The sequence below is a fragment of the Equus przewalskii genome, chromosome 18 (genome assembly GCF_037783145.1).
Source record: "Equus przewalskii isolate Varuska chromosome 18, EquPr2, whole genome shotgun sequence".
In the NCBI taxonomy this organism is placed as follows: domain Eukaryota; kingdom Metazoa; phylum Chordata; class Mammalia; order Perissodactyla; family Equidae; genus Equus; species Equus przewalskii.
Genome location: NC_091848.1, coordinates 39,722,487 through 39,738,200, shown reverse-complemented (window position 1 = coordinate 39,738,200; position 15,714 = coordinate 39,722,487). Strand labels below are relative to the sequence as shown.

General features: G+C 33.0%; 1 protein-coding gene across 20 annotated transcripts in view; it reads left to right on the top strand.

Moving 5' to 3' along the window:
- STXBP5L (syntaxin binding protein 5L) overlaps nt 1–15,714 on the top strand; it is a 350,864-nt gene that overhangs the window by 180,011 nt on the left and 155,139 nt on the right. For all 20 annotated transcript variants that reach the window (XM_070583799.1, XM_070583808.1, XM_070583812.1 and 17 more), the window contains 4 exons: nt 5,164–5,318; nt 10,306–10,378; nt 13,760–13,907; nt 15,087–15,154. In XM_070583799.1, coding sequence (XP_070439900.1) covers nt 5,164–5,318; nt 10,306–10,378; nt 13,760–13,907; nt 15,087–15,154 — 444 coding nt within the window. The remainder of the gene's footprint in view (nt 1–5,163; nt 5,319–10,305; nt 10,379–13,759; nt 13,908–15,086; nt 15,155–15,714) is intronic.

The following is a 15,714-nucleotide window of genomic DNA, read 5'->3' as shown; positions in this document are numbered from 1 at the left end:
GCATAACTAGTAAAAGTGACCACAGTTTTATACTGTTATAACTAGATTATTAAAACATTTCAAAATTACTAATTATGCATGGAAACAGTTTACATATATTCTTTTCCTTCTTAAAATATTGTTTGTAATTTAGACCTTGTTTGAGTCTGCAGGTTCACTATTATTTACATTAGCTGCTATGTAGTGTTGCACTTCAAGGATTATTGAAGTGTGGGGTACTATATTAACTATTAGTAGCAGCTTGTGGGGTTTTTTCTTTTTTGTTTTTAAAAGTTTTTCTCCTTCAGTTTTGGACTACCAGGACCTCTTATAATTTCTATTGTATCATCTGCTAGTATCCAGTCTTTTGTTTTCTATAGACTGAGAAATTTGAAACCCAAATTTGTAAAATGAGAGTAAATAGGTTCATGTGAAGGCATGAGGTTTTCCATGACAAAGTGCGTCATCCATGGACTTTGACATCTAATTTGTTTCTCAGAGGCTTTTTAAAAAATGTGTTTCTATGAGGTGCTCACCAATATTCAGCTTAATTCAATTAAAACGATATATATTAAGATACTACTATGCACTGTGCAATTTGTTTGATGTTCTAAAATGAAAGTGAATACTGCCTTCTTTTGAATTTGTTATGGTCTAGTAGCAGAAGTGAGGCAATAAACTAGTGGTTTCTGTACAACATGTGAGGTGCTTTTATGGAGATATGCTATGAGAACACAGCAAAAGGGCACCTAACCCAGCCTAGAGGGAGTGGGAAGAACAGTGAAGAGAGATCAGTGAAATTCTTCTTGGGAGAGGAGATGCCTGAGATGGGACTTAAGGGATGATAGGATGGTGCTAGGCAAAGGGAGAAAGGCGTGAAGGTGAAGGTGAAGAGAATACTTCAGGAGTCAGGAATTCAAGTCAAAGCAGGGTGAACTACTGATTAAAATCGTTAGCTTTGGAGTAAGACAGCTATGTGACCTTGAAAATTTTAATTTACTCTTTTAAATTTTAATTTCTTCATTAACAATATCCATCTCGCTGTGATGTTTGTGAGGATTAAATGAAATTATGCATAGAGTTTGTAATGTCGTAAGTTTGATGAATGGCTCATAGTGGATTTCTTAATAAAAGGAAATTATTATGATCATCATCAAAGCTATGATATTCCACATTGTTAAAATTATTCAACTGATCCTAAATTAATGATTTGTTCTAGTAATTAGTAATCCAACTTTGTATAGAAGTAATTCTTCACATTTCTAATGAGAAATAATTATATATTATTGATCATAATTACTATCATCTCATTTATTGTGCACTTCAGTACACTGTGTCTATTTGTTGTGATTACTGCTATATTAGAAAAGTCACGTCTAGAAGCAGTGGTTCCTCAACTCAGAACACAAGGAGACTGAAAATCAGAGGAACACTGAAGTTAAGGGTACTGAAAAATATTGCCAGGCAAAATGGGCCATAGCCTGGAAGTGAAATTAGAGACTATATTTCCACTCCATCTAGTACAGAGTAGAAACTTTGTGAAGTCAAAAACTGGAACGGCTGTGGCAGGAGCAGGAACTTCAAGAAGAGTTTTACCGTATATGCTGCAACAATAAGGCCTCTTAAAGGACTGCATAGATAGCAGATGTAAGGGTTATGTTTTATGCTTAATTTTATCTTAGACCAGTCATTCACAAACTTTCTTTACATTTCTAGGGATGAACAACCATTCTGCTTAGGAATCGTTGGTCCCCAGTCACCAATTTGCTTACTGGCACTCCAACCACAATTGGCTCTAGGCTTAATAATTTTATCCTCTTCAATAAAAGGAATAATGATCTCTCTACCTGCTATGACAATAGCATTGTCATGTTCTCTGTAGTTTACAAAAATTACTTTCTACTTGTCCTTTAATCCCTTCCTATCATGGCCACCTACTGATAGACTTCTTGTGTAGTTAAGTTCTCCAAGCCTCAGTATACCCATCTGTTAAGTGGAAATAATAATAGCAATTCTCTCATTAGGATATCATAATGATTAAATACAATAATGCCTGTAAAATTCTTCACACAATACCTGGAACATCATAAATACTCAACAAATGTTATTTTAATACATATTATATTATGCTACACAATTGTTTAATCCTGCTGCCCTTCATTGAGACAAAATTTTAATGTTTTTTTCTTTGTTATATTTTTTTCTACTTTATAAGTTATACAGTAAAATAGACTTTTTTCTTTTGGTATACAGTTCTATGGATTTTAACATCTGTATAGAATCCTAAAGTCACCACCACAGTAAGAATATAGCAAATTTCCATACCCCCAAAATTCTCATATTTTATCCTTTATGGTCACACCTTTCCCCAGGTCTAACTCCTGGTAACCACTGATCTCTTCTCCGTCTCTATAGTTTTGCCTTTTTGAGATGTCATATAAATGCAGTTATATATTGTGTAACCTTTCAGCCTAGCTTCTTTCACTCAACATAATGCCTTTAAGATTTATCCAAGTTGTTGTTGATAATTTTTTATTTTTATTAATGTTTTCTTTATGTATGAAGACATTGTCAATTATGTAGTTATTTATTTCTTTTATAATAATCCATCTGATAAGTATCCCAAGATACAATTGTATTAAATAGTAAAGGAGGCCATTTAATGTGGCATAGCATTTACCAAATTGTGTTCCTTTAATCACTAACAGTATCCATGGAAAAAAGGAATCTGTAATCAAATAAATTTGAGAAATCTGAGAAATTCTGGGTTATGTAAAAGTAAATTTGATTTTTTATAATTTCTCAGAATCTTTAATATATGACATGAATTAGAAATTTTTAAAAGGGAGATATAATGGTTTTCAAGTGTTTGTCAAATTATTAAATTACGAAAATTCTTTTTTGCAGAACACCTAATAAGTTATATTCCACAGTTTGAGAAACATTAGACTAGAAATGAATAATGTGGACTTTGGAGTCTGGATTTGAATCTTTTTCTGCTGCTCACTAGATGCTTGACTCTGAACAAGTTATTTAACCTGTATTAATTCCAGGTTCCCCATCTTCAAAATGGGTAGTAGCACTTTCTTTGTCAGGGTTGAGGTTTACAGAGTTATGAGGATTACATAAAATTTACTTTATATATATACATAGCACAATATATGCCACATGGTAAGCATTCAGTAAATTGTGGCTATTTATTACTACAGGCAGTGTAGACCACTGTTTAGGAGAATAGGCTTTGAAGTCTGATAGATCTGTTTTCTTCTGGGTTTTTCTGCTTAGTTGTCATTTAACTTTGTTAATAAAATGAGAACAATACCTATGAGGATTTAATGTGATAATTAAATATCTAATGCAATTATCTGTGAGTGGTTCCTTAAGCATTTTCCTGAGGAAATCACTTCATATTCAGTCATTCAGTAGTCTACAGAAACGTGCGTATATATCAACAGTTATCTTCAGATCCAGTGTTTTTTGATGCAGAGTCATAACAAGGACAGAAAAGGTTTTGCTTCCTTGCTGTAGTTTTAGAAAGGCTATATTTTCCAATGTACATACAAAAATATGGAGAGTAAATTGCTTCTTAACCTATGTTTGGATTAATACTAGGATATGAGAGTAAATTCACCCACTCTTACATAGAAAAAATAGATATTTATGATCTTTATTAATATTTGGAGCAGATAGTTAAGCTCAATATGTATGAAAAGATTACGTTCTCCAAGTCTTGACCTTTGTTGCAAAACAAAACAACAAACACAAGTGCAAAAACTCATACTCGTTTCATGCGAAATGATTTTTAAATCTGAAGAAATCTTCTTAATGGTATGTGTATATTTTATAGAAAAAACAAACTTGCTTATTATCACCATTAGAAGGTTGGTAATTTACTATGTCAAATTACTGGGGCAAGACTAACTCAGGTCAACTTATGCAGGACTCGAGGAAAATAAAATAGAGCATTTTTCCTTATTTAGCTTACAACTCAAATATTTATGTCAAAACACTGAGACAGAGCTATAAGGAAAAAAGTAGTACAAGCATTTTGTATGTAAGTTTTGATGGAGACTTTGAAAAAGGTTTCGTTGTTTTTATATAGCCAGCATAAGATTAGCAAATGTTCCATTGGTAATATTTGGTACTATGTATAGTACAAAATGGAAGAGAAAGGGAAATCTTATAGAGTGATTTCTAGAAACAAGTAGATTCCGCAGTTTAGCAGATGGATGGAAGTGAATTATTTATAGAAGCATATGTTCTTAAAAAATTTTGAGACAATGGAAGTCTCTAGTTCTTCTTGAAAAATTTTTTGGAGGAGAGTATTTTCAATTTGGTATTTACTTATTGAAAATACTTCATATCAACACATATTTTCTTTTATATACATAACTAGAGATAAAGTTATTAATTTGAGAAAAGTGAAAAATTATGAAACTATTTCATAACTTTCAGGCAACTATAGTATTTTATAGTCATCTCAGCCCCGTTCTTTTATCTAATTGTATCTTGCAACTAAAAGAGACTAAAAATTTTGTTTGAAGTTAGTTTTACAAGCTAAATAGAACTGTCTGGCCCTAGGGAAAATCAAGAAGATCACATTTATTTTTGGTGAATTATCTTTCGCTTACCTATTGGTTTCCTCCATCTTTTCATCGTAACCCTTTTTCCATAGAAATTCCATTATATAGAATTTTCATGTTACCTTGTACCATTCTGGGCTTGCCACTGTCACATTTCATTTCATATTGAAATTTGCCTCTTTTGTCTAGAGATTTTGGGCCTCACATGCCAACTGCTTAATATGTTAAATTAACATAGCCTAATGTTCTAATGGTAGTGATTTAGATTTGGAGAACCAACTAATATGTATGTGAAGATATCCTTTTGAATCACTGAGTACCTCCACCTCCCTCCAACCTCATTGCCTTTCCCCCACCCCACCTCAACACTTTTAGACTGATTCATTAGTAATTTTAATGGTGAGAATGTACATCCATAAAAAGGGAAATGATAGCATAGTAAATTGTTGGGTGAGATATCTTGGGCCAGCAAAGACTTTTGCACTCTGTCAAATTACACTATGTATAATACCCATCAAACCCATTTTTTATTGTCTCAGTCCTGTGACATTGTGTCAGCTTAAAGAACTTCTCAATCTCATTAGCTTTTTTCCCTATATAGTGAACCATTCATAATATTTTCTGGTGGACTGTCCTATGACAAAGCTTGCAGAAGACCAAGTTTAACCATCATGCATGGAAAAGCAATTACAGTGCTTGAAATGGATCATCCGATTGTTGAATTTCTAACATTATGTGAAACACCCTATCCAAATGGTAAGTAACTAAAATGAAACTATTAATGTTTAAAAATCATTTTTGAAATGCTAAGTTCCTATAAAATTAAGCTTAAATATTTTTAGTTTTGGCAGTTGACATCTACTGTGGTACAACACTGTGAGCTACAGGTGCTGGAGCAGGTTCTGCAACTGTACCTATATGACAAACTGGAAGTAAGACAGATGTAGTGCAGCAGTGCTGGAGTTTCAGGTTCTAATATCAGGTAAGTGCTTTAAACTTTGATAAGGATGGTGGAAGCTGAGCTGGGAGGGTCAGATAGGGCTCGGGGTGAAATCACTTGGGGAAACTGAGGTCTTCTAATAGCCTTTCCTAGACCAGCTCCACCCATCCCATTCCAATGCCAATCAAAGTTAAAGCACTTACCTAATATCAGTGATCTGTAGCTCTGGTGGTGCTGCATCTGTTTCACATGTGGCTTTGCTTCAGATGCAACTGCAGCACCTGTGATTATTCTAGGATTGCTGATGTATGGTTAGTGATTTATTTCAATTTTGAGTATAATTATCAGAAGGACCTTTGGGAGGAGATGCTTATATATTTTTATCATCTCAAATATAAATACTTTTTTAAAGGTAAAAACTAAATTATATGCAAACCGTGTAATGGAATTTAATGATGAAATATTTTACTAACGAAATCTAAAAATTGAGAAGGGGTGAAACATAAAAAGAGAAATATGAGTTTATGATTAAAACAACATAGTGGGTATATACATTACTACATCGTCAAGAAGTAACAAAGAAGGGACAAAACACTGGAATTAGAGACAGAATATTTGGGTTTATGATTTAGCTCTGCCATTTACTAGCTATGTGACCTTGAGCAAGTCAGTTTACATTTGTGAGTTTGATTTGTTGTTTATAGAAAGAGAATAATAATATTGACTCCACCTGATTATTGGAAGGCCAAAGTGAACATACTTTATAAACTATAAAGATATATAAATTGTGAGTTTTATTATACATATATAATTTTAAATTCTTTAGTTTCATATTTAAAAGATGGGATAAATTGATATGAAATAACAATCAAAATGTGACACTTTATTTCCAGAGTTACTGGGGACAGATAAATTACCTGTGTTGTTAATTAGTCATAAATATTTATGGGATGCTTCTATAGTCTCATTACTACAAGGACTTGTTGATAATACAGATAAAGTATGAAACTGATCTCTGATGTCAAATCACAAAATCTGGTCAAATTAAGGAGATAATTGTGACTTAAGTTTAAAAAATATAACACCTTATTTAAGTGCTCAGTTATATGGGTCAGAGTTTAAATAATGTACTAATTTATAGACTGGTCAGATAATCAGTGATTGAAATATTCATGCAAAGCTTCATGGAAAAAGTAGGATTTAGGCCTTGAAGAATGACTTGGACCTTGGAAAGGATATTGAGTAAAGGTTGTAGAAACTGTGAGGATTGCTAGATTGAGATCAATTTACAGAAAGCATTGAACACCTTTTGGAGATATTTGGAAATAGGCAGCTACAGAGGAATTTTGAGGAAATAATAAGATGAAAGAAGGCAATGTTTTTAGTAGATTTGCCCAAAAGGAGTGTGTGAGTTTGAAGAGAGACACTGAAATCTAAAATTCCAGATTCCAGCTGAGAGGCCTTTATGATAATGTGCATTAAAATGGTCAAGATCTGAAACAGAGTGCTGCCTGTAGGAATGGAAGGAGGAAAACTCGTTGAATTTGGTCAACAATTGGATTAGGGAGTGACATGATAGATAACTCAAAGACAACAATATATTTTTTTATATTCAGTAATAATAGTTTTTGGAAAGAGAGAAAGATAAGCCTGATTATGAGTCAGTAGAGTTGTTTAGAGAACAGAAAAAGAGAGAAAAGTCTTTAATATTTATGAATAATCAGAATACAGATATTCTTTGGAGTTAGGAGAAAGAATGATAAAGGAACAAAGGAAGAATGAATGGAGGACCAAAGCTGAGCTTAGGAAAATGCTTCCTATTGAAGAGCCTAGAGAAGGAAGAAGTGCATGCCAGAAATAGAAACTGAAATGGGTGGTTGCAAAGATCAAACACTATATGTGTCTGCGTATATAAATTTCTGCACATCAGTGGAGGTGTTAGGACAATTTCTAATAATGTTAAATTATAAATGTTCTCTAACCAAGTCTAATCACTTCCAAGCCACATATACAAGACTTTGTTTTTCAGAGAAGTGATAATGAGGATAGAACTTATTTGTAAGAGGCTAGAAGAAATAGTTTAGCTTTACACAGTAAATCATAAATGTACTTTATTAACTATTGCTAATTAAAACAATAATACATGAAAATGCCAGAAAAGAACCCTACAATACACAACAGGATATAATGAAAACTTTCTTACTGGCCTTCCAGAGGCAACAACTGTTAACTGTTTCTTATGTATTCTCCCCAAAATAATCTATTGCATGTGCCTATGTGTACTTATTTATGTACGTATACATTATCTCTTTTCATTACAAATGACAGTATACTCTGTGTGCTGTTCTGTATCGTACTTTTATTTCACTTAACAGTATATTTTGATTATAATTCCATATTAGCAAATATGGAACTTTAATCTTCTTTACAGCCGCATAGTGATAAATGTTATGCATATGATAAACAAAATAAATTTATTAACAATTTTTAATATTGCTGAATCACTTGTGACATCTGACAATTCAATCCATTTTTCAAAGCCTACAAATGCCTAATCCTCTTATCTCAGGGGAACACATTGCCCAGAATAACTAACCAACTACACCTGGAATTCATCAGTTTCACATCTAGATTTAACTGTATCTAGTCCTTTACAAGTGTTATAAATAGTGGATTTCTCTTCAGAGACGTAGTAATTATGATAAAGCTGTTCACTTTATTGGGGGCTAGGGTTAAAAAAACTGAGCCTGCTCAAAAATGAACCAGTTAATCTAATAAATGAAGTAATGCAGTTGGGATCTATTGAGCACCTACTATGTGTCAGGCTTTGCATTAAACATCTTCCTATACATCTAATCTTCATAACAGTATAACGCAGTTGTTATTTTGCCATTTCAGTGGGTAAAGAAATTGAATGTCAAAGAAGTTAACTAATTTGCCTAAGATCAAACTGTTAATAAATAATAGACATAGAACTGAACCCAATACTGGCTCCTAAGGAAATCTTTTTGTTCAATGGATACCACAGTACACCGAGTATTTCTACAAAGGTGAAACTTTTGCTACTAGTTTTTACTTGAAAAGAAACAACATTATCTACAATAGATGTAACTACCTAAAATGCTAATTTATGACTTTTGCTCATTCGTGCCAATGTCTCAGCTATTTTATTTTTGTGTCAATTGCTTCCAAACCAATGATTTTCCTAAAGAGGAGAGAGAAGACAAAGAGGCAACTAGTAGTATAGAACCCCTATTTTCTTCAAACTGAAAACCAAACCAAAAAAACCCCAACAAACCCCAAACCCCAAAGTTTTGAAACAATGTTGAAAAACTTAAAACAGCTTTAAGAGATACGGGAGAAGTGGGCAGGAAGCCTCAGTTTGAGAACAGTTTAAGTAGCAAACTGTGAGGACTTTATACTGTCACACAGATATCACACAGATATGTACTCAAACAAGGGCATGCTCCTCAGTTTTTTTGTTTTTTGTTTCTATTTTTTCTCTCATAGCATGTGACTTATAAGCATAAATATGAATAGTTTCTGTAGCTTCTCAGGACTGGAAGGACTATGAAAACCATCTATTCCAGTTTCCCATCCGAGAGTTGAATACTCTGAACAAAATTCTTGCCAACTGATTGTTAAGTTTAGGATTAAGTACCTCTTAAATTAGCAAGTGGAAACTGCTGGTATAATGAAAACAGGATGGAGTTTAGAGTCTGAAGGCCTGGGTTAAGTCTTCAGCGCTATCACTTGCTAGCTTTGTAACGGTGTGCCGATCTCATAAACTCTTTGGACCTCAGTTTTCTCTATGAAACGGAAAAATAGTAATACCTGCTCCAGCTGCTAAGAATCAAATGGCACATAGGTAAACTGTAAAATGTTTTTGTAAATAGTTTTTCTTTAAATTGAGAATAACACTTTGTGGCTTTCCCTTATTAGTCCTTTATTATAGGTGGAAAGCAGTGTCTTCCCTGACCACTATAACTAAATTAGCACTCCCCCACCAACCACAAGTCATTCTTATACCATTATCCTTATTTTTTTCATAGCTCATGTTACCTTCTGCATTCTTATGTATTTAGTACTTGTTCATGGTTTGACTACATCCCTAGAATGTAAGCTCCATGAGAACAAGGACCTTGTCAATCTTATTCTCCATATGTCTTTTGTTCTTAGAATAGTTTCTGGAATATATTGAAGAAAGGAAGGGAGGGTTGAATTTTAAGAACTTGAAAATCGTAGACTATCCTTAGACGCTCTGCTTTTTTGAGATATATACTCTTGGACACATAGTAGGCAATCTTTAAGTACATGTTAAATTACATTGAATTGAAAGTAAATTTTTTGCTGTATGGAGTGTTGCTCTCATCGGGAGTTGAATATGTATCATAGCCCAGAGAAGCAAAACTACTATTTCCTTATGTCTCCTTGTAGGCATGAACTCAGATCTAAAATGGAAGGTTATGGAAGAATAAGATAAATGTTTGTGAGATGGAGGTGACAGGCTCCCTCTCTTCATGTAATCTACTACTATCACCACCTCATGATTATTGAGATATATTTAACTATGCTATGCACCTTCTCATTTTTTTGTTGTTTCCTGTAATGATCTTAAACATGAAGTTTGAGAAACACAATATAGATTTTTTAAAAGAGCTCTTTACGTCTTACTTTGGCTCATTTTGGTCTTCTCAAATCATTTAAATAACATTTATACAAGAGATAAGGGAAGTGCAAGTTTGGTGCTTTTATGAAATGTGAGATATGAAAACTTTTCCATTTTTCCTTTTTTATTTGTAGAATTTCAAGAACCCTATGCTGTCGTAGTACTTCTGGAGAAAGATCTCATTGTAGTTGATCTGACACAAAGCAAGTAAGTTATCCATGTACAGATTAATACTAATTATTTTTAAATTCTATCCACAAATAAATAGAGGAAGACATTATAGATAATTGGTATTAGTATTCTTTAGGTGGTAAATCTTCTTTATGTGGAATATTGCTTTACTAGAATTATGGAAATATAATTTGGTTCAATAATGAAAATTAAACCAGGAGAGTTTAGGGGACACTAAGGAAATTGTGAGATGTTTTAAAGGTAAGACCTAATGTTTGGAAAGATGCATTTGAAGACTCAGGACACACAAAATGGATCACATTTCTACTGTTTCCCTAAGCAAAAGCAACTGTTACGAAAACTTGTACAATATACTGTCTGGCCATCTGTAAATCTATTGACTAAAGGAAAATGGCACATGATGAAAGTATTACTGAACTACTGCAGCAGACAATACAGAAGAGCAGGATCTCCAGGGCAGAGAAGATAGAGGCCCTCTTTTACTTTCTTTTCTTTTTCATTATGTTGTGGACAATGGAAATGGATATAAAATATTGGTATTAGAGTGGTGCTTTCTACTTATTTACATAGACAGTAAAAGTAGCCTTGAAATTGATGAACACTGTCTTCGTGCTGCACGTTTTCATTATAAATGATAGGCATAAAACTGATTTTTCCCTCATTCTGTGCCCTAGACTCTCTGATCTTTTAGCCCCTTGTGTTTGTAGAATTTTTGTACATGTTCTCTCCTCTTCATGGAATAGTCTTCCTTTCCTTTTTCTCCTTATTAACTAACATCTTATCTATAAGACTCAATTCAGACATCATTTCCTCATGGGAAAAAAATTTTCACTACCTGTATAATTTGGTCAAATATCCTATTAAAGGCTCTCATAGCTCCTGTATTCCACTCCTTCATAGCTTTCACACAGATAAAATTTTCCATTTATTATTGTTTTAAAGATTGTCTCCCTACTAGCCTGTAGGCCTCCTGAAGGAGGGGCCTTGTCCCCTCATGGAGTAAGTTCTCAATAAATTTTTGCTGAATGAATTACAATCTGAGTTCTGCTTTCCATGTAGTTTGTAAATATAAAAGCCAAAGCTCTTTCATGCTAATTTGCAGCATATAACATTTCAATATTTTGAAAGAGATATAGGATTTGGGCCCTAAGATCATCATAACTGAATTCTGCCTAGCTGCTCTATTTATCAACATTAAACTTGATTAAGTTTTGGGTACATGTATGGATTTATGCTTCTTCCTCTAATTTCTAATGTAACTTTTATTAAAATGTACTCTTCTGGGGCCAGACTTATGGTATAGTGGTTAAGCTCATGTGTTCCGCTTCGGCGGTCCAGGGTTTGCCAGTTTGGATCCTGGTTGCAGACCTATACACTGTTCATCAAGCCACACTGTGGTAGCATCCCAGATAAAAATAGAGGAAGATTGGCACGGATGTTAGTTTGGGGACAATCTTCCTCAAGCAAAAAGAGGAAGATTGGCAACAGATGTTAGCTTAGGGCCAATCTTTCTCTCTCTCACACACACACAAACACAATGTACTCTTCTGATCTTACTGGTACTCGACTCTTCTTTCTGCGCCATATTTGGTGGTTCCTCATACCTTGTCTAACATCTTCCAAGGCCTGCTATACGTTACCTTTAATGCTCACTGTCTTCAGTATATACATTTATTCTTTTGTTTTGAATGTTTTTATTGTAGTAAAATACACACAAAAGTTACTATTTTTATACATTTATTCTTTTCATTACCTTATGTAAGTATGTGAATTGACATTTTGTTTGCAAATTTTTATCTAACATTTCACCTTCTTCAGCACCATGTTTTAAAATCTATGTGATGCTCCCATTTCATTGTCTATTACAAGAAATTTAATGTGTCAAAAACTGAATATATTCTCTTTCCTTCCAAACAGTTACCTTTTAGCTATGTTTAATGTTAACATTAAATTGCAGCTTTGTACTCCTTTTCAAATTAATTTATTAATTTCTCCTTCCTTCTTTTCTTTCTTTTTTTCTGTTTAGGACTCTACATGAAAGTAACATCAGGGCTTACAAATTTTTCCTCTTCTTGGTTTCTTGGATTTATGTCTTCACTTAGATTTCCATAGCAACCGGTCAATACTTTTACATCTAAATTCCTATAGTACATTTTTAGTTATTATTTCTCTCTTAAATATCTTTTTCCCTACTCTTTGCCAATATACTAAAATAATTTCCCCAAAGATTTTCATGATATTGTTCACCTTGTCAGGAGTCTATCATTGTAAGCTCTTGCATATCAAATCCCAAATTGTGGATCTGGTCTTTAAGGTGATCCATTTATTTTAATTCTAATTCTTCAATCTCAGAAATGTTGACAATTTCTACTCTGAAGGAGGAAGCTTTGATCCATCCAGTTTAACCTACTTGCCAAGCAAACACAACTTCCTTCTTTCCATCTGATTTTGCATATGCTACTATTCTTATCTGGGATACCATCTGCAGCATTTCAGATTGGAGGGAAGGAACTTCTGCCAACACACACTCACAGCCCAAAGTCTCTGAAGATTGAACTAACTTCCTAGTAATATGAGGAGAAAATTATTTTTAATAAGCCCTTCCCACCTCCCAAAAAGACACATTGTATCACAAGTAACATGATCACACAGACCTAGAACAGATGCAGCATAGAATTATACTCAATTTCCTCTACTACAGTGCCTGGTACATAAGAAGTGCACAATAGATTATGGCTAAAAAACTCTTAATTTGATTTTCTACTGATACCTCTTTTTAAAATTATAATTATATAGGCTTGAGAATATGAAATTTACTGTACCCATAATTCTGCATGTCCACTATGTTCTCTAGTTTACATAGGAAATGATCTTTAACATATTTAATCACACACACAACTACCTAGCACTCACTTCTTTCCAGTTACTCCTGCAGAAAACAAAAACAAAATACTTGCCTATGTATTACCTTCCTTGGAAAAACATGTCAAATTTAGTAAGATATTTTAATACTTATAAATATATAAATATTTAGATAAAATTGTACATAGAGAAAGTACCTAGGAGATATGTTTTAATAAACTGATGTCAACTTGCTGCATAATATTTTCAGTTTAACAAATTCATTCTGTCCGTATTAGCAAAGTGATATAACTGTGGAATTTTGGGAAAGAAAATGAATTTATTCAAATAAAGTTGTAGGAGTATTTATATTACATTTTTAGATAAATATTTTTAAAAGAGCATTCTGTTCCTGTGATCCTTGTTTTATGATACTTAAAAAAACAAGTGAAATGTATAATTAATATTTAGAAGATTTTAGAGTTAGTTTTATAAAAGTTATTTCATTTTTTTATCATTGCAAAATGACACTAATATATTATCTTCATCTATTAGTTTTCCAATCTTTGAAAATCCGTATCCCATGGACATTCATGAATCACCAGTTACATGCACAGCATACTTTGCTGATTGCCCGCCAGATTTGATTCTAGTACTCTACTCTATAGGAGTCAAGCATAAAAAACAAGGATACAGTAATAAGGTAAAAGTAACAATTAAAAATAAGTTTTATTGTATTCGTATTCATATCATATGATCATACTTTTTCCTGTTATTTTATTTTCTGACTTTCCATATAAGAAGACTTGAAATAAATTCTTTCTAAGTCATAAGCTGGCATCTATAAAAGACATAACTTCTGAAATTCAGATTTCCTAAATGCTGCATAGCTTTAAGCCTGCAGAAATACAAATTTCTTATATACTAAGTATATAATTATATCCTAAGGTATACTTATCTATCATATATATTTTTATATACTTAGGGTATATTTAAATTAACATATTTGAATCATAAGATGTAACTTTTAATTATTTTAGATGAAGGATTATGTTTTAAGAAGTTTTTAAGAGTCAGCTCTTTCTAGTTAATCATTTCTTATCAGTCAGTGGTTAACAAGACATAATTATCAAAGGTCATTTGTTAAATAACTTTCTAGTGGCCGGCCCAGTGGCACAGCAGTTAAGTGCACACATTCCACTTTGGCAGCCCAGGATTCGCCAATTTGGATCCTGGGTGCAGACATGGCACCGCTTGGCAAGCCATGCTGTGGTAGACATCCCGCATATAAAGTAGAGGAAGAAGGGCATGGATGTTAGCTCAGGGCCAGTCTTCCTCAGCAAAAAGAAGAGGATTTGCAGCAGATGTTAGCTCAGGGATAATCATCCTCAAAAAAAAAAAACTTTCTAAAATTACATTTTGTTATATTTAACTACTGGAGTCAAATACTTAGAATTGTAATAGGCCCCCTGTTATGATTTCTCTTGTTTGCACAGGGCTGTTGGGATGGACAACTTTAGGGCTCGCAATTTATGTAGTATTCTGTGTTAAATGGCACCACAATAGTTTGGCAGTACACAGACAATGTGACAAATGTAGCAGCACTGTATTTGTATGATTAAAAATACTTCTTTGAGTTTTTATATGAATGGTAATATTTGTTAAAATCTATATTTTTAAAGGGGATAGAATTATGCATTTGGAATTGTTTGTTTAATGAAAGCATTAAAAGATAGCTACACACTTCATCTTTCATTACTTTATAGCTATTTATTTCTAAGTGAACCTTTTACCATTATTTTTAAATATTTTCATTTTAAATTTATAAGTCATTCAAATTAAAAAATAAAACTTATTAATTCTTCCTGGATAATCTATTTAGGAGTGGCCAATCAGTGGAGGAGCTTGGAACGTTGGAACACAAACATATCCAGAAATTATTATTACTGGGTAAGTGAGATGTGATTTGTGAGTTTATCAATTAATCAACAAAAAGATTTCATTCAATTTTTACACTTTCCCATAATTGTCCTCTAGGCAGACTGACAGTTTAAGTAAAAGTAAAAATATAACACACAGCTTCTAACCTTGATGGAAGATAGAATCAAACCATTGAAAACAAACTTATAACAAGAATAATTAAATATAGATTAGAAAAGCAGAAGAAAGTCAAAGGAAGAAAAATCATGAGAGATTAGTCAAGGAAGAATTCCTGTCAAAATCTTACATTACTAGCCTTAGAAAGGCCCTTACCAACATCTCTTGAGTCCTGCAAAATCCAGCAGTCACTGCTTTGTATCCCCATCAGGTGGTTAGTTAAAGTATGCTTCAAAACTTATGGCTCAGAAATGTCACTACTTCCTATAGCAACCCATTTCATGCTCTAATATTGAGATGAAAACAGAGACATAGTAACAGATAAAGATGAGATTTAAAAGATAATAAGGGGCTCTGCTTATGGGATATGGAGAAGATGTATTTTTCCCTATTCTTCCCACTAAGTACAACTA